Source organism: Achroia grisella, unplaced genomic scaffold (genome assembly GCF_030625045.1).
Source record: "Achroia grisella isolate CSIRO2021 unplaced genomic scaffold, CSIRO_AGI_Agris_v1 utg660, whole genome shotgun sequence".
NCBI classification, from domain to species: domain Eukaryota; kingdom Metazoa; phylum Arthropoda; class Insecta; order Lepidoptera; family Pyralidae; genus Achroia; species Achroia grisella.
The window spans coordinates 4,557,448-4,585,418 of record NW_026712984.1 but is presented as its reverse complement, the minus strand read 5'-3'; the positions used below and the strand labels follow the sequence as shown (position 1 = coordinate 4,585,418).

The window sequence follows — 27,971 nt, the reverse complement described above, 5'->3', positions numbered from 1 at the left end:
AGAATGTTAAATAAAACACTCCAATGTTGTATGAAAATTTAGAATATTTTGTATATTTGAATATGTGAAGATTTTTTTAAAATTTAATCCATATATTTAAAGTATTCATGTAAAATAGGAAAATAAATAGATATATACTATTTCCAGGCCTTTAATCTAAACCTTCTCATCGGAATTACTACGTCGGCGTCATCTCTTCCCGGCTTCATCATATCCCTTTGGAGTTCCACTATCATTCTTAAAAAGAAGTTCACCACTTGGGTGCAAGTTCCATCTCTCAGACGCGAGTAGTCCTTGTGTGTTGGAAGACATCGGCCGCTGATCAGGATGGTCTGATGCGAGAGGGAAGCGAGGAGACGTTTTAAAATATCAATTTTTTTGGTGGCCGCCAGCGGTCTAAGGCGGGTTACGAAGCGCAGTAGATATTCTAAGAGAATTGCATCCTCCTGTGGGACAAGAAAATTGGTTTAGTAATATTTATTGTAGGGAATAATTTGTTTTATGTACCTGTATATGTAGAACTAGGGTGACATTTTTTTTACTCTTCGCTGTCTCTCTCTATACCACGCTATCAACCCGACATATTGAAAGCATGTGATTCATATAAACTATGCATATAAAGTTCTAATGAATTAGGTGTACTGATAATTATATTGAATTTCTAGATCATTCTGAATAATTTTCTTAAAAAAAAAACCGACTCCAACATACGACTCAAAAAAATTTGTCAATCTGAAAGTATATATATATTGGGTTGTAATTTGTATTATTAACAATACCTAGGATTCAAAAATAGGTATCTAAGAGAAATATAAATATAATAATTATAATACTATTAAATCAAATTACCTAAGATTAAAAAAAAATTATTACATACTTCAAATTAACAGGCAATATGAACATTTCTTAAGAGGCTATATTAAAGTTTTATAGCAGTTTTTCTACGGAAAACTTTACGAATCTTACCATACATAGCGTCAGCAAACAGGACTCCACATTCTGACCACGACCCACTATGGCGGCGAGGTCGTCTCGGTCCAGCACTGGTTGCTTCAGACCTTCCAGCCACTCGCACAACAGCCACGTAAGTACTGCTGGGTCTTCCTGAATACCAATTGTTATTAAATGTTTCGTACTCTAGTATATGTCGGAAAGAGAAGGAAACATTATGTCGTCTCTAGCGCACACTGCTGGCGTCATGGCGCCGCGATTGAGGACATTTTGAGACGTCAACATCTGAGAACTGATATAAGCAACGTACAATAAGTAACGAAAAATGTGTATTAAAAAAAAATAGGAAGACAAATAGTACAGATATGAGATCATTCTTATTAGGGACTAGCTGTTAGCCGACATAGGCGACTTTATATAAAGACTACCTTTCTGGAAAGTCATTTGTATTGCAAAGTTCAAAGACTACAAGAATTGAAGATTGTTATTCACTTTTTATTGGAACGTTTTATCCAATGTCTTCTGCAATTGGCAGCGTGTTATATGACAATAATTATTAGTAAATATAATATGTACCTATTTTAATATGGCAGTATAAAATACCCTTTATAATAAAATCTTTATTGAAGCTACAAATTCTTCGACGTGTAGTTTCGCTGACGATGCAGCACTTTCCTATTAAATATGCAATAGCATTTCAACATAATTATAAGAACCGGCCTAGCGGCCTCCATCGCGGACCTGCCAATGGTGTATATATAAGAAATAAATATATTATAATAAATAAATATATATTTTCTTAAAAGTCCTTCTCGATTGTGATATATTTAGTGGTTTTGATAAAAATGCTACATGTTTTAGTATTAAACCAGATACAAATGCTTTAACAGAGTATTACCTCCTCGTCGATCCTGTTGATAGCATCTCTCCTCTGATTGATGTCAGTTCGTAGTTGCTTAAGATATTTGAGCTTATCATCTGGAAGACTGTGATGGTCCACGGCGAACGCCTGGCAAAAAATTTGATGTGATAACAAATGTTTAATTTACGCCTTTACAAAATTGGCAATCTGGTAACATTATTTTATGTGTAAAATAATGTTGCTAGATTGAACTATCTCTTACTTTTTCTTACTGCTATCTATGAGTAATTAGGTGAAAAGATATGCAAGTATCTAACAAGAAGTCGGAATGCGAGTTCTATTTATTGGATCAATGATCGTGGACGGCGATAAAGTTATTCATGCCTACACTTGTATTATTTCTATCAACACTCGAGATCCGTACATTAGTACCACTCCAGATAATATAGATTTAAATTCAGTGTTAAGTCAGTCTACGTCCCGATTGCGCGGCCAATGTACGCGTTACTAATAAGCCATGTAGCATACTTTCCAATAAACTTACTAATGTACAATAAACAGTACTATTATACTCACTACCTAGATACTAAAATAATAATAATAATAATAATCTCAGAACAATTCACGCAGCGCCATCTAGACCCAAGTTAAGCTAGCGAAAGCTTGTGTTATGGGTACTAGACAACTGATATAAATACATAGATATTTTTTTTTCGTAAATACATACATATTATACAAACAATCATACTCATGAATACAAATGTTTGTGCCGTGCGAGGAATCGAACCCGCGACTATCGGACGTAAAGCGGTGTGCTAAATCGATAGACCACCGAGGTCGTCTTAAAAAATAAAAATAAAAATGAACTTAAAATAAACAACAAATTATGGTTTGTAGCGACGACATCACATCATACATAACGCTTTAGTGGTGAGATGATACCACCGCGCTACAAAATCAACAAATTTTCCAAAATTCTTATACACTAAACATCCTGTGCAACTAGTACAAGCTTCAATATTTTGCTGTGGAATACTTTATTAAAGATTTCGTCTTCTTGTGTTATTTCAACACACCTTGTGTTTCGATTGTATTTTTTTTTTATTATTCAAATAAACTCATTGCAAGCACTTTTGAATAGTCATATTTTGATTCTACCACTCATTCGGAATGCAGATTCATCACAAGAAGAATGAGCAAGAAACTTGTGTGTTGCTCTTTTTAATAGATGTTTTTTATATAATAATATTGGTCAGATTAGACGACGAGTGATATTACAGGATAAGAGGCATGACATCTTAGTCTACTGCATTTAAATAGTGATATCATTTATTATACTTTATTACTATATATGGAGTATGCAGGGTTAAATGCTTGTTATGGGACTGAAGTGGTGGTTTTTTTTATCGTTGATAATGGAATGGTGCTCCCGCCTGCGCTAACGGTTTACGCTGGCGGGGCACCAGTGGCGGATGATAAGATGAGCATGAGGTCAGGTCAGTTAGCCCATCGTGACAAATTTAACAAGAATTTATCACGATGGTTTCCAAGGGGAAACGCGTGGAGGTCAACTTGACATGGTACATTGCTTACATTACAATCCCCTTTCCCCCTCTACTGAAGTGGTGCTGAATTGTCCTTTGTTATTATTGTTTACGTCGTGGACTGAGACGTTTTTGCTGAGGAATATTTTTCGGAAGGTGCAGATAAGGTAAATGCTTTTTATGGAGTTGAGGTGGTGCTGAATAGTTCTGTGTTATTATTATTTACCTCGTGGACCTGAGACGCAGCCAAGTTACCGTTGGAGGCGCCAGTAATTCTGCTAACCGACTCCAGGTTTCGTTCAATATCTTCTTCCACTGGATCTCGCCACTCCAACATCGGTAGGGCTGCTACTTGATCTGTGTCATTGATGCTAATTTAGTATATACAATACTAACTACTCGCTCCGGCTTCGCCCGGGTGTACATATATTATACATATAAAACTTCCTCTTTAATCACTCTATCTAGTAGAAAATGAATATATAATTGAATATATATGCCAAATATATATGCATTTTTTATAATTTTTGTCTGTCTGTCTGTCGGTCTGTTTGTTCCGGCTAATCTCTGAAATGGCTGGACCGATTTTGACAGAACTTTTTTGGCAGCTAGCTGATGTAATAAGGAGTAACTTAGGCAACTTTTATTTTAGAAAAATAAAGTTAAATTCCACGCGGACGAAGTCGCGGGAACAGCTAGTAATGTATAAAAATTTGCACGCCTGTATGCAGGCTGAATACACAGGACATAATGTAACTAATATTATAAATGAATAGAATAGAAAATCATTTATTCAAATAAACTTACATTGAAGCACTTTTGAATAGTCATTACATTTTTTAATCTACCGCTCGTTCGGAAAGCTGTCTCATCACAAGAAGAACGAGCAAGAAACTTGCGTGTTGCTCTTTTAAATAATTGTATTATTACTTTACATTTTTAAGTTTAAGTGTGTGAATACAAACCACCAATTAGCACTAATTCTATTAAATACTCAAATAGAAATAATATTGAATATATAACCAACTGGTTAAACAATTAATAAGAGGAAATCAGTCATAGTGATTAGAGCAGACCAGTCCCTACAAGCAGCACCCGTTCACGAGTATGACGGATGAGCCAGCCATCACTGCGCTCGACCATATTTTAGGGAGCCCAATGACCCGGCCCACCACGCCGCCACAAGTCTGGACATTTTAGTGAGCATGACTACTCAAAACACTAGACTACGTCAAAGCTACTTACAATTGCTATCTGATAGTTATAGTATTCACATTTTACATAAGAATGCATGCGGCGATCAATACAAAAACCGCTACGCTTTCATATTTCTAAAATCAATCAATTAAATCAAGAAAGCAATGAGAAAATTAAATTATAACGTTGTATGCTAATAAACTAGTTATTTACTTGATATGTTGTCGTCTATGAATTCGTCTATCCTGTAATAGGCTTTCTTACACAAAAATTGTTTAATATAAGATTTGAATTGCCTCTCTGTCAGATTTAGTGCAGATTCTGGCAGTTTATTATAAAATCTTACGCAATTACCATAGAATGAATTACTGACTTTGTGCAGGCGGCATTTAGGTAAAATTAGCTTATTTTTATTGCGTAAGTTTCTATTTGTACAGTCTTTAAGTTTTCTAAAACTCTCTAAATTCTTCCGTGTATACATGATATTCTCATAAATGTATTGTGAAGTAACGGTGAGGATATTTGAATCTTTAAAACACTGACGTAATGACTCTCTTGAACCCATACCATAAATAGAACGTATGGCTCTCTTTTGTAAAATAAATATAGTATTTATATCGGCTGCTTTACCCCATAGTAGTATACCATATGACATAATGCTATGGAAATAACTAAAGTATACAAGTTTAGCCGTCGCCACGTCTGTTAATTGCCTAATTCTTCTAATGGCATATGCAGCTGAACTGAGTCTATTGGCCAATTTTGAAATATGGGGCCCCCATTGTAATTTCGAGTCCACTGTTATACCTAAAAAAACTGTATCATTAACAAAATTTACTATTTCATCATTAAGCAATAACTGTGTATTTATTGGTCTTACATTAGGAAGTGTAAATTTTATACACTTTGTTTTGCTGGAATTTAATAATAGGTTATTACATGTAAACCAATTTAATATAGCAGACATAGCACAATTTACATCGTCTAATTGATTAGTTTGACGTCCAATTTTAAACACTAACGAAGTATCATCCGCAAACAGCACTATATCTGCAATTTTCTCTACCATAAAGGGAAGGTCATTTATGTAAATTAAAAAGAGAAAGGGGCCTAAGATTGACCCTTGTGGAACGCCAATCCCAATATTAGCTCCCCTAGATTTTATACCGTCAATATCTACAGTTTGGACCCTATCCTCTAAATAAGTTCTCATTAATTTTAGATCATTATCTTTTATACCATAATGTTCGAGCTTGTACAAAAGTGTTTTATGATCCACGCAATCAAATGCCTTTGATAGGTCACAAAAAACTCCGAGTGCATCCTGTGACTTCTCCCATGATTGGAAAATATGTGTTATCAGCGCTACACCTGCGTCAGTGGTAGACTTGCCGGCGGTGAAACCATATTGTTGACTGTGAAGCAGTCGGTTATCCCTAAAGTGTTGTAACATTTGATTTAAAATTATCTTTTCAAACACCTTACTTAGAACTGGCAAAATAGATATAGGTCTATAGTTCCCTGGCTCAAATTTATCACCTGATTTAAATAGTGGGATTAATTTGCTAAATTTCATTAATTGTGGAAAAGTGCCATTATCAATACATTTATTAAAAATAGTAGCTAGATATGGAGCAACAATATCTATGAAAGAACTAACTACTTTTACAGACATGCCCCAAAGGTCTTCTGTATTTTTTAAATTTAGATGTTTGAATATTTTTATGATATAAACGGGGCTAACATGTGAAAATTTAAATCTTAAAGCACAACAACCGATATTAGACTCTAGTAATATTTTTGCTCGAGATGGAGATGAGTCCAGAGAAGATGTAATGTTAATCGGAATGTTAGCAAAAAAATCTTCAAAAACATTAACTACATCTTTTGTTGCTGTTATTAATTTATTATCATAATTTAATGCAAATTGATCATAGGCTAATTTAGATCTTCCGGTTTCTTTATTTATAATGCCCCAGATGGTTTTAATTTTGTCAGAAGACTGGTTAATTTGTTTATTAATATAATTAGATTTAGCCGTAATACAAACTTTTTTAAAAATTTTTGAATAATTTTTCACATAAGTGGTGAATTTGTCATCAAATCGATATTTTTTTTGATCGTATAAATCAAACAAAATATTTCTACTTTTAAGTATACCTACTGTTGCCCATTCCGTGAATTTAGATTTAACATAAACTTCTTTTTTCTTGAAAAATTGTTCATATTCTCCTGATAGAATAGTAATTAGCTTGGTGTAAAGATAATCAGGATTATTACTAGATTGTAACAGCAAATCCAATTCATTTTTAATCGCGCTTTTGTATTTGTTAATATTGTAAACACTTATTTGTCTTTTTGATTTTTTATTATTGTTGACTTTATTGATCTGACTGTTAAACTTAACAACTTGACCACAGTGATCTGAAGGAAGTTTATTTATTATGAATTTTTCTGTATACTCACAGTTACAAAAAACATTGTCAAGACAAGTAGCAGACGTGGCAGTTACACGAGTGGGTTCATGAAAGACATGACTTAAATCAAATGATTGAAATAAACTAATAATTTTTGTACATGTGGGTGTGTTACAAAGAATATCAACGTTAAAATCTCCACATACAATAATTTTTTTAATACTATTAAATATTTTTTTTAATATATCCTCCATCACCCCTTCAAATACATTGTAATCACTATTAGGAGGCCTGTACACACATATAAGGATATAATTTTCTAGTTCTATACAAGATAATTCTATACAACACTCAATAGAAAGTCTAACAATGTCAGCACGTTCCTTTACTTTAATATTATTTCTTGCAATTATCATAGACCCGCCTCTGTTAACTGACTTTCTATTGAAGCAGCTGACAACGTTATAATTATTTAAATTGAACATCATATTGCTCTCTTTAAGCCAATGTTCTGTGAAACAGACAATATCAATATTATACTTTTCTAAAAATAATTGTATAATTAACTCGCTGCAGGGAAAACTTTGTATGTTCTGATGAACAATTATTAATTCTGATTGCTTTCCCTTTGTCTTTGTGAGCAGTTTAAATCTGCAGTCATAGTATTTATGTCACAAATATTAATAGAATTATTTGTTATGTCAGTATTTTTATGTTTAAGTTTACCATGTAAACTGTTCATGTAGTCAATATTATAAGCCACTAAAGTGGCTATTTTATTTTTAGATAATTTAGAGAGATACATTGTATCTTTTGTCAAATAAAAATCACTAATAAAACTATTAGTATCAAAAAATGTAAAAATGTCACTATGACGACATGTCAATGTATGTAATAAGTTGTTCAGGTAATGTACCTTACTGTTAATTTTTTTATGAAGATGTCCTTTTGTGTAAGGAAAAGCGCACAATACAATCTTATACACATTTAATTGTAATAAATATTCAATTCCTTTAATTACATCCTGCCTATTTAATTGAATACTATTACCAAAAAATAACACAATTGTGGTCATATTGTTCATTTTCGTAGACTTCATTTTATTTATTATTTGTGTAAATGATGCTTCTGGCATACAGTAGTTTAATAAATCACCCTTAAGATGATACTTCAAAATAGACCCAAAGTTACAGCCTATTCTGTCAGAGAACACCATTGTGCTACTCTTAGGGTTACAGTCACTGGCACAAACACCCTGAACTTCATTTTCCAGCACAGTTACAACTGAATTATTATTTGATATATTTGTGTGATTACATATACAATGCTTAGTCAACGACTCAAAACGGTCAGCATTGTATTTACTGACATCAATCAGATCATCCATTGCTAAAATATGCTCCTGGATTTGTTTCTGAGAGATAATATACTTTGTATTTAAATCATGAAGCGAAGATTCTAAACTATTGATTTTTGAAGTTAGGTAGTCTGTATCAATGTCATATAACTTTTGGCTTTCCACTAACTTATTATTACATATATTAATGTAATCATGCAATTTTAAATTATTTAAAGTGTTTTTTTTTAATAACTGTCCCTTTTTGCAACGCTTATTTAATATATTCCGATTCTTAATTATAAACTTTTTTAGTTTTAAATATTTTTTAAATTTATTATTACTCAACATACAATAGTTACTGTTATAGTTGCCTAATTTAGGTGATGTATCACTAGTAAGGTCAATTACAACAGGATGGGTGCATGGAACTGTAGTAGAAGGAGGCACACAGTCAACACTAATAAGTTCCTCATATAAATTACTAATCTCATTATTTTGTTGAGATTCCAATCTTGTGTCTAGATCATTGATTTTAGAATATGCCTGCTTTAACTCAAGCTCCAATTCAGTGGTACACCTCAAGGCTTGCTCATGGGTGTCACTACATTGATGAAAGCTATTTATTAGTTCTTGAAGCTGATCCCGCTGTAACTTCCTGATGACTATTATACAGTTCTGACAATTCCGATTTTAATTGTGTATTTTTATTTATAATTTTTAAAATTTCATCGTCACTCTCTTCTCTCTCCTTGATCAACTTGTCACTGAGATCTTTGGATGCCTGAAGTTCTTGTAGGGCCACTTTAAGCTTCATCTCTGTCTGCCGTGCAGTTGTGGAACGGGTAGATAGTGACATTATTGAATATATGAATAGTTACTAGGGAGAGTGAAGTGAGTTATTTCTAAAAGAAACAAAGTATCACAACGAGAACAGCAACTGAACCTTACTTATTTTATGTGTTAAAATTTTGAATAATTTCTGTTAGATATATTTATACAACCTATTTTTTACAAGATTAAGTAAATGGAATTAGATTGTGCTCCTTTCCTTCAAATTATATTAATATAAAACATAAAATTACTTACAATATATTTTGTGGGTATATTTTTTCCTTCGACGTACGCAACAACTGAACTTCACAATTATTAATATCAATTTAACTTTATGTGAATATTTCTATAAAACTTGTATATATTATGAAATTCTTTGAATAAGTCCAACAAATAGTAATAAAAATAGTTTTAAAATTAGTTGTTTACCAACGAAAGAAGTTTGACAGATGGCCGGTACACTATTTTGATGTCGATTTTTGCAAATAATACACTACCAAATTGTACACAAACAATAATCGACACTTATTGCACTATTATATCACTAATAACGATGTTGAAAATATAATATTCGTGTGATAGACTATTAAAAATTATTTATTTATTACGGCCAGCCGAAAATGACAACTGTCGTTGGTGTTGCTAGTCGAAGAAAAAAAAAAAAAATAAATAAATGAAAGTTTCTGAGTATGGATGCACAGATTTGTGTAAAAATTACTGAAAGCATTTTAATGAAAATTTTCAGTAATATAGCTTAGGCATCAGAATAACACATAGCCTAGATTTTATATTGAAATTTAACGTGGGTGAAAATGCGGGCACAGGTAGCCAATATTTGCTAAAAAAATATATATTATTATTTGAAAAATATTTTCATTACCTGTTAGAACTTCCTCTGGTGTGGTGGGGTCCGGCAGCCGAGATTGCTTCAGCCGAAATGCGAGAAATGACTTATAGAATGGTCGATTCCTCACGCGGAAGTCGATCCCGAGACTCTTTTGGCATCCACACAGTTTTAGAAGGCGTTCACATATGCAGTAGACAATCTGAGAATAGAATATAATAGAATTATTCAAATAAACTTACATACATTGAAGCACTTTTGAATAGTCGTCACTTTTTTTAATCTACATCACAAGAAGAACGAGCAAGAAATTTGCGTGTAGATAATTCATCTTTTCTCTAATTCTAGATAGAGGGGGATTGTTCGTAATGTGGATTAACAATCCTATTGCTAGCAATGTACCATGTCAGGTTGACCTCCACGCGGTCGTGACCTTCGTCAAGATTAATTCCTGGTGAATTTGTCACTATGGGCTAACTGACCTGACTTCATGCTCATCTTATCATCCTCCACTGGTGCCCCGTCAGCGTAAACCGTTAGCGCAGGCGGGAGCACCATTTCATTATCATCCATAAAAAAAATCTAGATAGAGAAATAAATAGAATTAGATAAATATGTATATAAAATTAGAGAAAAGGTGGATGAACTCTGCAAAAGAAGAGTAAGCACAGATTTATTCATTTTTACCGTCAAATTCATTGACGGTATAAATTAATAAATGCTTAGATAGAGAAACATAGAAATAAAGAAAAGATGCATGAACTCTGCAACAGAAGAGTAAGCTCAGATTTATTGATTACATTCAAATTGGCGATAATCTGACGCCCCACGTGATGGTGAATGGTCAACTATATAGGTACATGAATAGGATCAAAAACATCACATCATCATGTTAATTCACCACGGTCTTTTATAGTACATTGTCAGTAATAGGTCTAACTAGTCCCATGACAAATATTCCCTTGTAATTGGAAAGAGATTCGTGTATTCTACATACACGAATCTTCTTAGATCACCTTAGATAATTCCTTATAAACCCTTTCTTCCAATTACCTTAAAACCATTGGCAATAATCTGACGTAATAATCTGATACATGAATAGCATCAACGAAATCAGATCATCATGTAAATAAAGGTAAGGCAAGGTAAGGTAAAGTAAGGCAGTCTTTTTTATTTTATTTTTTTATTAATATGTTTTACGGCTCTGGATACAAATCCTTTGTATTTTGTGGTATATTGCCAGCATTAGGTCTAACTAGTCTCCATGACTAATGTTCCCTAATTCGAAAGAGGTCGTATATCTACTACTGTAATATTATGTTATCTGTGGTAGTACCTTAGGTAATTCCTTAAAAGCCCTTTCTTCCAGGCCGTGGAGTGTCGCCCGCTGCCTGTACAAGTGTTGGCGTAAAGTGAACTCAGCTGTCTTGTGGTCTTTGGTTAACATTATTGGATCCCTAAAAAAATACAATGACATTTCTTACATTATTTATATTATTAACCGGGTCTTAACACGAATAATTTTATGATAAATAAATGTATGTAAATTATTTGAAAAATAACTATTTCTTAGACGCAAAGGAAATAGACGAAGTCAAATCCAATACTCTTTTAATTTGTTTAATCCAGCAGAATTCAGAAATCCTATACATTATCATGTTATTATTAATACCACATAACTACCTTTAAACACACGGATGGCTACGGTAGTGAAGCGGTTTAGTGCACCGGTTTTTATTCCGAAGATCGCGGGTTCGAGTGTGGTCTATGTATGTTATGTATGTATTAAAAAAATGTGAATAGGTATTAGTATGAACCGTCACAGAAGCTCTGCTTAGCTTGGCACTACATGTCGCTGTGTGAAATGTACAGGGTTGTTGTTATTATTAATTAATAGTAGTTACCTGCTTCGCAGGGGTGTACGATCATGTATTAATCATCAATGATGATGTTCATCAAAATCATCATCAAAAATGATGATCATGTATTAATCGTCTTGAATCTCTCTATCTATTGCTAAATACTGCATGAAAATCCATTGCATAGTTTAAAAGATCTAAGAGAATAAACAGCGGAAGCTACGTCATATTATACTACGTAAAAATGTATTGTCAACTGAGTCATTATGATTAATATTTGTTAAATTTATACATTTACTATTAACATTATTCTAAAGCATGCTCAAAATGTAGCTAAACATAAAAGTATATATTTATTTCTAAGTACAATGTAACCTATTCAAAGCAAATAAATAAAAAAATGAAGTAAAAAAACAAAAAACAGTATACTAACTTAGAACTGAACACAACGGTCTGTGGCAGTAAGTAGTGCTCGAACTGCTGCACGCATAGTATTTGGCCAGAAGTTTGGACGGATTTTGGTCTCTTCTTACGTACTAATCTGATAGCGTCATTTGCCCGCACCCGCAAAGAGTATACCAGGTAGCAAGCTATGAGAACGCCTGTTCGTCCTAAGCCTGGAAAGAATAAACTTAAATAGAATATCTGTAATGAAATGAAATGAATGTTTATTGCTAAAAAAATTTTAAGGTCTTTACAATCAGTTCCACAGGAGGGGAGGGGCTTGTTAGTAATGTGGACTCATGACCCCATTACTAGCAATGTACCATGTCAGGTTGACCTCCACGCGGTTCCCCCTGGAAACCATCGTGATAAATTCCCTGTGAAGATATCATGATGGGCTAACTGACCTGACCTCATGCTCATCATGTCATCCTCCACTGGTGCCCCGCCAGCGTAAACCGTTAGCGCAGGCGTAAGCACCATTCCACTATCTTTAAAAAAAAAAACACATTTTGTCATTTCCGACATGCAACAGACAAAGCAGATGTAAATTTTGGTTATTCTTAGTAAGTCGATATTAAGTACCTATGTACATTATTTATAATATGAGTCATAGTATGTCAATTTCTTATTAATGAAATATTTATAAATTACTAGCTATTTGTCATATAAATTAATATCGCTATTAAAAAATAAGGGTTGGTGATTGAAGGCTGAAAATTTAGGGTTGTATATATTTCTTAAGGCCAAATAAAAAATGTTCGGGGTGGACAACCCTTATCACTTAGGAGTATGAAAACAGATAGTAGCCGATTCTCAGACCTACTGAATGTGTATATCAAATTTCTTAAAAATCGGTCTAGCCGTTTAGGAGGAGTAACATTGCGACACGAGAATTTTATATATAAGAAGATACATGTCAATGTTTTTAATTAAGTAAGTACTCCTAAACATTGTAGTAAGATGTGCTGATAAATCATCTCTGTGGAATATAGGCTTCTTAGATAGATAGATACATACTTTATTTATCAATTACAAATACAGCATATATGGGATACAGAAATACAAATTTTACAAATTAAAAAATGGAAGTGGATGTATGTGTTGCAAAGACGGAAAGGCAACCAACTCAGCATAAAGCTACAGATAAATCTGCAGCGCTGATTTTCCGGCTTCTATAATTAAAATATATATGTACATATATTACACTTCTATAATATTTTAATACTTATAATAACTTGGTCCATGTTATATTTATAAATCTTTATATTTGGAACACCAAATTCTAAATTGTCACATCTTTCTTTTCAGTTTTGTATATGATTCATACTTAACGTTATAAATTGAAACCTGTTCACATTTATGCCTACAATATATTTTATCTCCGATCAACGCGACTGTTAACTGGTAGAGACTGAATTTGTGCATTTTTGTGTGCAAAATAATAAACAAACAAAATAAATACCAACGGCATTGTGAGATTAGAAATATTACCTGCATGGCAATGAACGGCAACTCTTCCTTCTTGAAGCGCGAACGACAAGACTTTAGCCATATCGAGTAGCCCACTCAGGCTTGCCTCCCCGTAATCTGGCCACGCGAAGTTGTAATAATATACTGCAAATGTTATAAGTAGCATACTAAATTCATACAATAATTTTCATTTGCACAAACACTTCTATCCAATCACATAAAAGTGAATACTTTAAAAATTAAAAAGTTATTAAACTTAATGTTGCCAACACGAATTATATTTTTTTAAACAATTATTTATTATTAATGGATACAAGTTCTTCAATCGAACACATTTTTAGACAAATAACATGAAAATTCAAACCAACAATATACAGGATTTCATTAACGTGTCATATATGACGTTTGTCATTAAACGCCCTTTAAAGGTAAAGTAAGAAATTAAAAAGTTTTACACAGGGTAAAAAAAGGACAGATATTGAATACTATTCAAAATAAACGAAAGAAAATGTGGGACACTTGATACGGCATCAGGAATTTATTAATATTATTATTGAGGATAAGATAAATGGAAAGGGAAGGACAAAATTGGAGTCGTTTCGTATCAACATCATGGAAGAACATGTGAAGTGGTAAGACAAGACGACACGATCGTGGCTCATATATTATGAATGAGCTAGCTACCCACTCTGGGTTCGCACGGGTAGCTAGCTCATTCACACGCAAAAAAACCGCTTCAAAATCCGTCGCGTATTTTTAAAAATTTAAGCATACTCACTATCGTTGGCCATGAACACAACTGGATCGTATGTAAAGCCGGACTTGGTGAGAGGTGGACCGCAGCTGGCGTGTTCACCAGGCATCTGTAGGTTGATCACAGTGCGAATGCCCCAACTGAAATGCAATATCAGTAACGGGGTTATTTGAGGACCGGTCTGATCGAGTGGTTTGGCAAAAGGCCTTTTTTATTCTTTATTTATTTATTTAGGCAACTAGACTCATATTATAAATACCTTATAGACTAACATACATAAGAAATAATATTTTAAAAATATATATCTATATTGTCTGTGTAGTCACGGCGCTGACGACGGCTGTGGCAGATAGCCGTCGTCAGTGCCGTGACTACGTGACGTAGCGTAGTGTAGCGCCGATACACCACACCCTTCGGCCAGTAGTCCTCCTTCATGAAGGTGGGCAGCATGTTGGTGGGGACCGGACCACAAATGCCTTGAAACTCGCGTTGTGAATCGACTCCAGGTGCGTCACCCTCAGTGTCACGTTACTCTTGGTTCGTATATAATCAATAATGTCCTGTTCCTTAGTGGCGTAATGTAGACGGGACAGGTACATTGCCGTGGTCGGTGTAGCCTTTGTCGTCTTAATACCGATCAATATCAATAAGGGGGTTATTTAACAACCGGTCTGACTCCGATTAATCCTTCGTTCAATTCAAATCGGAATTACGACGACATGAGCCGAGGTTCGAACCCCTAGCGGTGCCCTCAGACTAAAGGCGTATCCGTCAGGACTTGGCCATCAGCCGCTCCACAAGTCCGCGGGTTTGGAGTGCCATCTGCACTCGTTTTCTATCGTTCGGTGAAGCTGTAAAGGTCAGCTGCGAAAAAAAACCAACAGTTTCGCGCCTTTATCGCTTTATTACCGATGGTCGCAAGTACGATTCTTTATTTTTACTGCTCACAAGGAATTTTACAATGTCAAGAAATTATATTTAAACTTTCAAGTCATTTCTGGTGTCGGAACCTGCATCTACAAATCGCTAGGGTCTCTCCGGGACCTTACAGTACTGTGTAATATATATATTACAATCCATAATTACCCATTAAAAATAGGTACTCACAAAGCACCCTGACCTCATCAACAAAACAAATGATCATACCCATAAAACATGTATTTGTATCGTGCGAGAATCGAACCCGTCGGAAGTAAAACGCTGTGCTAAACTGCTAGACCACCAAGGCCGTCATATAATGGATGTTATTAGACTAGACGAATCATAAAACAAAGGTTTACCTGTGGAATTGTTGTATGATATTCCGGGCGGCGATACTGGCAGTGCTGGGACGTGCCATCGCCAATATATCGTCTGTGATCCTGAAACACGCAACATACACGTTTTGAACTTGTCATGTTCAAGACAATATTAAAAAATAATGCCCATCATTACATAGTATAAAACAAAGTCGCTGTCGCTGTCTGTCCCTATGTATGCTTAAATCTTTAAAACTACGCAACGGATTTTGGTACGGATTTTTTTTAATAGATATTGTGATGCAAGGGGAAGTTATATGTATATGTATATACACCCGTGTGATGCAGTAAATAATATAAGTAGGTATACCCACACTCACATACACACACATACACACACACTGGACAATCGTGAATAGTAATAATCTTTATTTTACTATTCACAAGGAAACTTACAATATGAAAAATATTTTACAAGTTAAAATAATGTGAAAGTTGTTTTTTCTATCGTAGGATAGAAAAAAACAACTTTCAAAAAGAATAGGTAGCCTTAAGGCTACCTTTTACAATCGGACCTCTAGCCAGCGACAGGAAATTCATCCGCACAAGCAAGAACCTAAGTGGTCTCGGACAGTACGGTTTCAGAGGGCCTTCCTCCCGTGTTCATGTAGGCATGGTAGCCATTTTCCATTAGGTTCTAGTAGTTTACTGTTTGCCGTTTTTGCTACTTATAAATATAATAATATCTGAGGACAATTCACACCACGCCATCTAGTCCCGAACTAAGCAGAGCCTGTGTTAGTTATACTAGACAACTAATTTCCACAGAAAACAATGTCAATATTTGTACCGTGCGAGGAATCAAACCCGCGACCATCAGAACTAAACCGACAGCGACACCGTCTTAAAATAATACCCTCGGAAATGTTTATACTAAAGTAAGCCTATGAAAAATTAGTTCGGTTATATCCTTGACTTTTAAGTAAGTAGGTGAAATAATTTATTATTATGTCCACACGTCGCGTGACTTATACAATAATTAGTTTAGTTTTTACATTTCTAATGTCGGCCTCATACTGCAGTCCTATTAAATTTTATACTAATGTATATTTCTCTGCATTTTCCGTGTATACAGGAAAATTATATGATGGGGTCATTATTGTTGAACAAATTAAAATAAGTAACAAACTATGAGTACAGCTCTGCTTTGGACTTATGACTGTCATACTCGTGAACCGGTGCTGCTTGTGGGGACGGGTCTGTTCGTGACTGTCATACTCGTGAGCTGCTTGTGAGGACTGGTCTGTTCGGGTGACAAAATTGCAACAGCATATACTGGTGGTTACTCTATTCTCCCAAATTTGAATTTATAAATGAATCTGTATTATTGTAAACATGTACAAACTTATTTGAAAAGAATACGAGCTGAGTTTCTTGTCAGTTCTTCTCTGTTCGAAAGCATTTCGAACTGACGGTAGATTTGACATATCATAAGAGTCGGTCATAGACCTACATGAATAAAAATATTTTGATCTGATTTGATTTGATTAGCCAAAACACAGACAGAGATAGATATAGTTAGATAGAGGTGCCATACAAAGTCTACCTCTGTAAATATATGTTTTTTGGATTAGATAAGCGTTCGATTTTTAAATTCAGATAACTAACATCTTATATCTATCTTATATATAAAATTCACGTGTCACAGTTTTGGTTCCCATACTCCTCCGAAACGGCTTGAGCGATTCTCATGAAATTTTGTGAGCGTATTGAGTAGGTCTGAGAATCGGCCAACATCTATTTTTCATCCCCGTAAATGTTAGGGGTACTCCACCCCTAAATTTTATTTTTTTATTTTTTAGGCAAAATTTTTAGTTTCTATTTTTTTATGATACAACATACAAAAATACATACAATCCTAAATTTTCACTCTTCTATCATCAACTCCTATTTTTTTATAGCGTTATTAATTTATATGGCAAAACAACGTTTGCCGGGACAGCTAGTAGTGTCTATAAAATTAACTATCGTAGAAATTGTGGCTTTATATTACAAGAAATTCATCTCGGTTCTTGGAAATGTGAGGATGAATTCCTTGTAATGTAACGGAAGAAGTGATCTCAGTCAGCGGATTCAGAGGAGCTTCCTCCTGCGTACACTTAGATTGTGGACTGAACTACCTGCCGAGATTTTCTCACGATACAATATAGCATGGGGTTTTTCAAGGAATTACCTGCCGAGGTTTCCTCACGAGACTAGAGCATGAGGTTTTTCTACTACCTGCCAAGATTTCTTCACGAGACTACAATGGGGTTTTTCTAGGAACTACCTGCCGAGGTTTCTTCACGAGACTACAGCATGGGGTTTTTCAAGGAATTACCTGCCGAGGTTTCCTCACGAGACTAGAGCATGAGGTTTTTCATGAGGTTTCTTCACGAGACTACAGATACAAGGAACTATTAAGGTTTCTTCACGAGATTACAGCATGGGGTTTTTCAAGGAGGATATATTAAGGTTTCTTAAGGTTTAACAACGGCATGTTTTTAGAGTTTTAGGCATTAATAGGTGCGGGAACCGTTTACCATCAGATGGGCCGTATGCTTGTTTGCCACAATGGTTGTAAAACTATATTTATGATCGAATTATGTAGCGTGCTGGTAATAAAGTGGCATTTTGTATAATTAATAATTCTGAAACAGGTGGGCTTAGAAGTAGCGGCCGCAACAAGTAAAGGTCGGATATTGACCTACTTTGTTAGTCAGTGAACAAAAACCGCACACAATATGAGTTAAGATTTTTTATTTTTAATAATAATCCTTACCAACATTATAAATGCAAAAGTAACTCTATCTATCTGCCTGTCGGTCTCGCTTACACGCTAAAACTACTAAACCGATTTAAATGAAATTTGGTACACAGATACACAGATGATTTGGCTCAAAGTCTAGAAAGTCTCGACCCTGAGAAATGCCATAGGCTACTTTTTAACGCAAAATAAGTGTTATAAGAGATTGAAAGGGGCGATGAAAGTTTGTATGGAAGTCTAGTCATTTCTAAAGTTGTAGCTTATTTTTAGGCTGTTGATTAAATATGAATGAATATGACATTCAAAGTTTGTAAAAATTTTGCCCTTAAGACGGTACAATAAAATAGGAGATGAAAATTTGTACGGAAATTCGTCACTTTTGAATCAAGATCACAGCATATATATAACTATGCTGTGATATATAACTAAATAAATATATAAAAGTTTGGGAGAAATCGAACCCGTCACCATGGGCATGACAGCGGTATCGTAAATCGGTAGACCACCGAGGTCGTAAGTATAACAGGATATATACATGTTATATACCAAGGATCTTACCAATCGGAGTACAGTCCCTGTATTGCAGCAACCCGCTGCAATGGAAGCTCATACTGGCACCTTGCACCGCCGCAGAACAGGGCGCACTGTAGCGCAGAAGGTGCAGTGGTACGGACTCGCTCGCCTAAAGTGCTGCAAGTTAGCATCATCATTATTGGTGAAAACTGGATTCTTATAGTAAAGTAGTTAGTAGTCTAGTAGTTAAGTATTACAGACTCCTATGATATGTCAAATCTACCGTCAGTTTGGAATCCAATAACTTTACTTTCATCAAAATCAGGCAGAATAGGGAATGCTTGTAGGGACCGTTGTATCTTAGCTTATGCTCTGCTCTAATCATAACAGCGGTTACAGCTACACTATCGTGTAGCCTGGCAGATTGTTTCCCATTCCTATTACCACACATAAGTTAATAGTACATCTATTACATAAGAAATACACGAATTCTTATTCTATACTAATATTATAAAGCTGAAGAGTTTCTTTGTTTGTGCGCGCTAATCTCAGGAACTACTGGTTCGAATGTAAAATTCCTTTTATGTTGGATAGTCCATTTGTCGAGGAAGACTTTAAGCTTTATAACATTACGCTACGATTAATAGAAGCGAATTATCAGTGAAAAATGTCATATCATGTTCATTTGTCATTATTATTATTATGTTTTTTTCTCCTCTACCCAAAGGTTGCCTGGAAGAGATTGCATAAGCGATAAGGCCGCCTTTTGTACCCTTTTATTTTAATTACTCTATTAATGTAATTTTTCCTGGTGCAATAAAGAGTATATATATAAATAAATAAATCATGTTGCAGAAACTGGGAAAATTATTCATATTTGAGGGCGTTGTGGGCGCTGCAAGAAGTCGCGGCTAGATACTACTACTACGGCTAGTTACTAATAAGTATGAATTTGGATGGTACTCCGAGCTCATGATAACCTACCTGTACAGAGCTGCTGGTGGATGGTTTATGCGCCGCCGGGACTCGCGACTTCTAGAAGCATAAAGATTAGCATTGTAATAATAATCTCAGAACAATTGGGACTGTGTCCCAAGTTAAGCTAGCTAAAGATTGTGTTTTTTTTTTTTTAATTAATTAATTAGTTTATTTAATTAACACAATATAAACTTACAGCTAATTGCCAACACGTTTATATTTTAAAACTATTTATACTACTTAAAATTATATGATGATAAATATATTCTTATTTTAGTGTTATGGATATTAGATAATTGTAGATACAAATAAATATATTTTTTTCTTCGTAAATACATACATAGAAATAAATATCGTAAACATACATATTACATATAAAATAAAGAAATAATTATCAATAACGAACACTGCAGGTATAGTTTGTAGGTTCTCTTCTTCCGTGATATTTAATGATATGATTGTACATTTATTTATTTATTTATATACATATATTATGAAATTAATTATAGAAATTAGAATAAAATAAATAAGTAAACTTACGTACCTATCCATAAAATGAAATCGTTTATAGTTCAAAAAGTTGATACTAGATTTGCGACGGTCCTTGTTAAACATATTTTCTACGTGAGGAAACATCATGAAGATCAAATCAATAAATACAATATACCGCAAAAACTTCAAGCAAATGACACACTAATCCCATATGTTAGATATTCCGTAATACCCTCATAGATGGGGAATATTTTTCTCAATTATTTATATTGTATTTAATATTACACAATATGTTTTTATATTATTTCATCCAAAAATGCGTTTCAATACTGTATGTACAGTCTCTAATGAATCATTATTTATAAGTTATTGGAACTATTTTGTATTTTTTTAAACGTCTATGTTTTTGCTTTGTTTACATATGACATTAGTTTTAGTGTTAAATATTGGTGACAATACGGTGCTCTTATTTGTTCTTGTGTTTGATCCTCCCGTACAGTAATATTGTGTTTTCACTTCCATTTATCCCTTGACGCAAATTCTGTGAATATTTTCCAACAAAACAAAAATCGAGGTGCAAATGAGTGTAAGTCACTTAAAAGTTTTTTTACTACTGACCTTTAATGTTTTTGTAATTATGTGAGCACGGGAATAAACAACATTAAGTGTAAACACAGCCGAATAATAGTAGAGTTAGCATATTCACTAAATTTTGTTATTCTATTCTAGAGGCGCCCGCGGTTTCTCTCACTCACCCTCATATTGTTTATATATATATTTATGTTATATCTGTAAAATTTCATTAAAATCCGTTCAGTAGTTTTTGCGTGTAAAAGTAATAAAAATCCATTCATCCATTTATCCATCCATACTCAAAAACATATGCATTTATAATATTAGTAAGATTATTTACAAAATTGCATATTTTAGAAAACAAAAAAAAAACAAAGGATCGATATAGGCTCTTCTTTTTTAAAGTCGTATAAGAAACTATCTTCGACTATTTAAAGTCTTCTATTTTAAAATGAAATATGTTTTAAGAAATTTTGTCATTAGAAAAATGAGTTTGCATTCCGAAAAAAAATATGACCATTCAAAAGTGCTTGTGTATATTAAGTTGAATAATGATTATTTATATTTCTATTTTTCATGGTTAGTATTTGATATATTTTTAATACTCGGCCAGTACATAAGTTTCTTTCACTGGCGGTACAAAGTGACATGCCAACAATTACATTATTCATGCCAGGTAGTGTCAGTAATAACTTGGATAACACGCGATCACTGTCAACCATCACACTGTACTGCGAACAATAGTTTTTGATCTATTTCTTTTACTATCCATCAAATAATATAAAAATTTCACATAGTTTTTTTCAGCCAATTCACACAGCGTCATTTAGTCACAAGTTATGACCTTGTGTTATGAATACTAGATGACTGATATAAATACATTTAGTTTTGTAAATAAATACATAATATATTGTACATAGAACACTGAGATCAACACAAACAATGATACTCATGAATACTATGTTTGCGAGGAATCGAATTCGCGACCATTGGAAATAAAGCAGTATGCTAAACCGCTAGACCACCGAGTCAATTATGTCAGATGTTAAGGTAAGGAGGGAGGGAGTCGACAAAGTATGTCAAAGTCTGACAAAGAGTGAGGGTCCTAAATTTTATGAGGTCACTTTACGAATCTAATACCTCTCTGTATTAAAGTAAGAAATTTGAACTAACCTTCTGACGTAAGGTTAAGGGGACTAGCGAGGGAGTCACAAAGTGTGACAAGACGTGGAGTCCTAAATTTCGTGACATCAAGTATTAAAATAAAAAAGAACCAGTGACGAAAGTCTTAAAAAATTCTCAATATGTCCTAAGAAAATTGCAAAATATGTGATGTTACACCGGCGAGGGTTTTTTTTTATTTAATTGTTTATAATGTCAGTCAGTCCGTCGAGACAAATTTATCAGGAATTTATCACAATGTTTTCTAGGGGGAACCACATGTAGGTGAACCTGTCATAGTACAATGCTACCAATGGGGTATCAATCAATAATAATAATAATAATATATAGCAATCAATATTACTAATAATCTCATTCCCTCCTGGTGAACCCTCCTCGGTTCACATGTGGCTGGACAGGGGAAGAGGTCAAAAGACTTCTTATGTAAGTGTGCTTTTTAACGGCTGAAATAGGTGAGACCTGGGTACCTAGGTACGCAGAACACTTTTCAGAAAGTCTACTACGGTCAATAGAATATAAATAAACAAGTGCGTCATAGACCAAAAATCCTTCATTGAAGAAACCTAAAAATAACATACCATAAACAAATTTTCCATGTTTACTAATCGAATACAGTACATAAAATAAATAAGCAGCAATCTCATTAAAGCAAAGATAATTGCGGCGATAAATAAGTCACCCTTACTTATTTAGACCGTTATTATTAATAGTTATTTCCTGAAAATAAACTTGACCTATATATTTGTAAGGGCGGAGAAATGTGCGTGCTTCGCTTAATTGTAACTATAGCAATTATAATTTTATATAAGTCCACGGTAACGTAATTGGACCTTCTCTTTATAACCTTTTTATTGAACGAAGTGCAAAATTGTTTAGGTTTACAAATAAACGGTGAAATACAAAATATCGCCAATTGTTTTTTCCTAATTTAAAGGATTTATACTTAAACTAAGTACCCGCCCCGACTTCCCACAAGTGTACATGTATTATACATATAAAGTTTCCTATTGAATAGCTCTATCTATTGCTAAAAACTGCATTAAAATCCGTTGCGTAATATAAAAGATCTAAGCAAAACAGACAGCAGAATCTACTTCATTTTATACTGTGTTAAGATATGATGCTCCCATATCATATTTGTTGTTTATCTTACTAATATTATAAACGCGAAAGTTTGTGAGTATGAATGGCTGTTTGTTACTCTTTCACGGAAAAACTACTGAGCGTACATAGTTTATACATCAGAAGGCTATAAATTTCTCCTGGATGTAACCACGAGGACAGCTAGTGTTGTAACAATTTTTTAAGTTATATTTATTTTAGATAGATAGATAGATAAGTTCTTTATTCAACAATTACAAACACATAGCATACATGAGATACATTTTATAAATAGAAATAAAGTTTACAAATTAAATAATACAGAAATATAATATTACAAAATAAAATAAAATGGAGATGGCTTTATGTGTCGCAATGATGAAGAGGCAACCAACTCAGCATGAAGCTACAGATAAGTCTGCAGCGCTGATATTCGGTTGGCTCCTATAATTTTATGTAATTATAATGATACAATCGAACGATATAAAAATAATGATAATCGAACAGATAGCGGCGGCAAAATTGTTTTATACTATGTAAAGAAAGAATACTGCACTATTCGCTAGTATGCAAATATAGGTGCATCATGCATCGATTGAAATAATTAACTGGTTGGTTAATTATAAACCAACAGTTAAAGTTTAACAGTTAATTATAACCTTGCTGACACAGTTCAAAAACTCATTACGTTATAAAGTAATGATCTAAATAATTATAGGACCTCTCTCTTCTACCTTCTAAATAAATAACTCCGGACAACTCTAATAACTTCATCTTATTGCCGACAAACAAAATGGAATTTCAATAGTCCAATTCAAACGGGGATCGAAATTACTACATCCTGAGCCGAGGTTCGATCCACTAGTGGTGCCCTCAGACTAAAGTCGTATACGTCAGGCGGAAGTTGGCCTTCAGCCGCTCCATAAGTCCTTTCGCGCGTTTGGAGTGCCATCTGCACTGGTCCCCTATCGTCTGTTGAAGCTGTACAGGCCAGCTACGGCCAACAACATTAGAGTAATCCGAAAATCTAAAGAATTGATAGTTACAATAAAAACATTTTTTTAAAATACTGTCTGTACCTCGGTTGGAAGGTGAGAGAAGATAGTGAAATTACAGGATAAGAAGCATGACATAATATGTGATGCCCCTTATCCTCAGAAATGGCAACATATGAGTGGTACTTTTATATTGGGCTGTTTGGGCTATTGTCAGGGGCTTGGACCTATAGCACTGCGACCTATATAGCTCTATTGTGCTCACCCTTTTTCAGAGTTCGCCACCTAGACCCGTTAGAGAAGAATTGAAAGGTATTTTTAGGAGTGATGGTTTTTATCTCCGCAGGATTGAGTGTCAACTTTCCAAAGGAGATATTATGCATGAATGGGCTACAATCACATAGGATGTCTAGTGGATGCGTAGTGCTGATCATGTATATAGAGGACGGCTACCACTTACTATCAGGTGAATTGTTAGTTTGGTCGCTATTTTAATTATATAAAATAAAGATACATAATTGTATAGAAATAGAAAAAAAACATCCAGACCTATACTAATTGTATTTATTGTTTTGGAGATTTAACCCTCTAGACCACTCGACCGACGTCGTCAAATGAAAATAATAATATATTGTCATTATTTATAAATAGAAATAATCTTAAAATAAACGTAATTTTATATTTGAATAGGCATATTTTGTTATACGTATTCCATAATTTGATTCAATGTTGTAATATCAGAGGGGTGTGTCTCTTTCTTTCTTCATTACGACCCTGCACTTATGTACAACTAAAGTAGTATATACTACGTATAACGTAGACTATTGTGTTTTATGAAATAACTTGCATAATGTCACGCAAGCGACAACTTGCGTGGTTTAATCGCGCGCGGGGGATGTACCTACACAGTACATGGCGGGACTTGAGGAAATATTTTTCTTTTTTTATCACGGCATTAGGGTGTACTTATTATACTAATATTATTAATGCGGAATAGAATAGAATAGAAAATCATTTATTCAAATAAACTTAATTTAAGCACTTTTGAATAGTCAACAATTTTTTTTTTAATCTACCGCTTAATCGGAAACCTGTCTCATTACAAGAAGAATAAGCAAGAAACTTGTGTGTTGCTCTTTTAAACAAACTACCAACCAGCACTAATTTATTTAGGCTCAAATATAAAAACACAATAAGATTACATCAGTCGTAGTGATAAGAGCAGACCAGTCCCTACAAGCAGCACTCGTTCACGTATATGACGGATGAGCCAGCCATCACTGCGCTCGACCATATTTTAGGGATCCCAATGGCGGATAATATTATAGGAAGTTTGTGAGTGTGGATGTATAGATGTTTTGTAACTCACGCGAAAACTACTGACTGGATTCTAATGATACTTATACATTACAATAACCATAGGTTATAAAATTAACGCGTGTAAACCGCAGTTCTTAATATTAATGCTTTATAACAGCAAAAGTTGTACAGCAAATGTACTTTTACTACATTACATTACATGCGGTTATATGCGTGATTACCTACCTACCTCGGTAGAAAAGTTAGGTAGTTTGACAAATGGCGCATAAAAATTTCTCTGCCTTGGTATGAAAAAAACATTCATGTGCATAGGTACATCGAGTGAAGTATATCATATAGATAGATAGGTAGATAGTAAATCGTTTATTTATTTGTTACTAATCACACACAACATGTTCATAAGAATAGACAATACATAATACAACATAAGATTGATAAAATTGTGTTATTATGTGTGATCTGTAGCAATACAAAAAGGTCGAAGCTCAGCGTGGGACATTGTTCAAGGAACAAAACACTGATTTTTAGCTTTAACCCATTTGAGGGTACGTGAAAATAATAATTAAAATAAATATAAAATAAAAAGAGCAATATTATTGGTGATTGTCTGTGCGGTGTGTGTATAATAAAAATAATGTAAATAGTTCAGAGTATAATTTGATATAATTTTGACTGAGTGGTAAGGATTAAACAAAAAAAAAAGAAAATATTAATAAGAGTAACATAGAAAAAAAAATTAAAAATCATTACGTGAGATTTATTTGAGATGCTGGCTAGGCCAGCCTGGATGGATTACATGTATCCTGTAGCTTCAAAATTAACTGGTTCTTATGACGATTTACTGCTTGTAAAATTCTCTCACAAGCTCTTAGTGTGAATGTATTATAAAAAGATGACAAGAGTTTCAGTAATGCCTACATTTGAGTCACAGATTGTAAGTAATTATTGCACAATTTACAGTATTATTATGAACATAACAATTGCGGTTTTTCCTTAATGTTTCACAATAATAAAAGAATAAATAGAGATTTTTTTCATTTATTAGGTATGTGTTTAGGTTGAGGGGAAAAACGAGTTTTGTTTGTAACTCTTTTGTCTATAAAAATAGCAATTTGTATCGGCAATGAACAGTACAGTAGTAAGTACATTTTAGTAGTTATATTGTTAGAAGGTGAATAATATATAGCAGGATAAATTTTTAAATTCAAATCGAAATTCAAAAATAATTTATTCATGTAGGACATTTTAGCCGCTTATGAATATCAATTTTTTTATATTATAATTTCTTCACTACCATCCAGTTCAGTATAATTATATTTTAACTACTGCATAGAAGCGAATTTTTACTAAACGAAAACGTGCAGTAAAAGAACTTTCGAGAGATCATTTCGACTTCAAGATATCAAAGTCTAAGCACTTGAAAATATTTATTTACGATCAAGACATCGGATTTCGGAGAGCTTCAATGTGGTTGGAAATTAACTTAGTTATTAAAAGTATTATCATAGTATATTTAATGATGACATTTAACTGGACACTTCTTAAAAACTCGTCTACCCACGCAGACGTTCCTGGCTACCTATTTTAATAACCAGACAGCTCGCTCTGTAAGATATCCTTCAGTTGAAGTGTGATATATAGGAGTGAAATTACAGGATATGGAGGTACAGCAAGTCCTCTAAACTGGCTACTCATGGGTATATGCACAATAACCTGGTGCTATTCATATTTATAGGCAATGACTATCACTTACCATCAGTTGGAACGCCATTCCAATAACAAATAATAATATCCTTAAACGATTCACACGCTATCTAGTCCCAAGATAAGCAGAACTTGTGTTATGACTACTAGACAACTGATACAAATACCAACATATTCTTTTGTAAATATATACTTGTACATACAGAAGACCCAGACCGATACAAACAAACAAATTCATGAATACAAATGTTTGTACCGTGCGAAGATCGAACACGCGACCATCGTTATTAAAGCGGTGTGCTAAACCGCTAGACCACCGAGGCCGTCGAAAAGTACGTTATGGTCTTACCTGCTAGAAGCTTTGCCATTGCTGGTGGCGTGCTCGGGAGCAATTCTTCGTCGAAATCGTCTTCTGCAGAACCTTGCACATACGCCGCGAGCGCATCCCAGCCGCCCCCATAAAGGACATCTTGATTCACTTGTGTCACCGTTCATTTTATACGCACAGCTCTATTTGTTACTTTTTATAGTACATAATTGTAACTTGTATATTA

At 33.9% G+C, this 27,971-nt stretch overlaps 2 protein-coding genes across 2 annotated transcripts in view; both read right to left on the bottom strand.

The window, feature by feature from the left end:
• Positions 1 to 4,223, bottom strand: part of LOC131849857 (guanine nucleotide-binding protein G(s) subunit alpha) — an 82,028-nt gene extending 77,805 nt beyond the window's left edge. The window contains exon 1 of the mRNA XM_059199988.1: positions 4,165 to 4,223. The gene's annotated coding sequence lies outside the window, so the exon portion shown is untranslated. The remainder of the gene's footprint in view (positions 1 to 4,164) is intronic.
• LOC131849866 (protein tyrosine phosphatase domain-containing protein 1-like) lies at positions 57 to 27,912 on the bottom strand. Its single transcript, XM_059199997.1, has 13 exons — positions 27,767 to 27,912; positions 20,057 to 20,107; positions 19,118 to 19,249; positions 15,796 to 15,876; positions 14,540 to 14,655; positions 13,783 to 13,905; positions 12,278 to 12,461; positions 11,322 to 11,442; positions 10,022 to 10,187; positions 3,584 to 3,714; positions 1,850 to 1,960; positions 967 to 1,104; positions 57 to 446 (listed from the first exon to the last, which is right to left on the bottom strand). Exons 1-13 carry the CDS (start codon positions 27,910 to 27,912, stop codon positions 138 to 140), a joined length of 1,809 nt encoding a protein of 602 aa, XP_059055980.1. The 3' UTR covers positions 57 to 137.
• Between the last annotated feature and the right edge of the window lie 59 nt (positions 27,913 to 27,971).

Bases quoted from the DNA above. Each gene is read 5' to 3' on its own strand.
- LOC131849866 (XM_059199997.1), bottom strand. From the start codon at position 27,912: ATGAACGGTGACACAAGTGAATCAAGATGTCCTTTATGGGGGCGGCTG. The intron at 14,656-15,795 runs GTAAACCTTTGT...ATTGCATTTCAG, and splicing joins ATCATACAACAATTCCACAG to TTGGGGCATTCGCACTGTGA. The intron at 3,715-10,021 runs GTAATGAAAATA...TCAATGACACAG, and splicing joins ACCAGAGGAAGTTCTAACAG to ATCAAGTAGCAGCCCTACCG.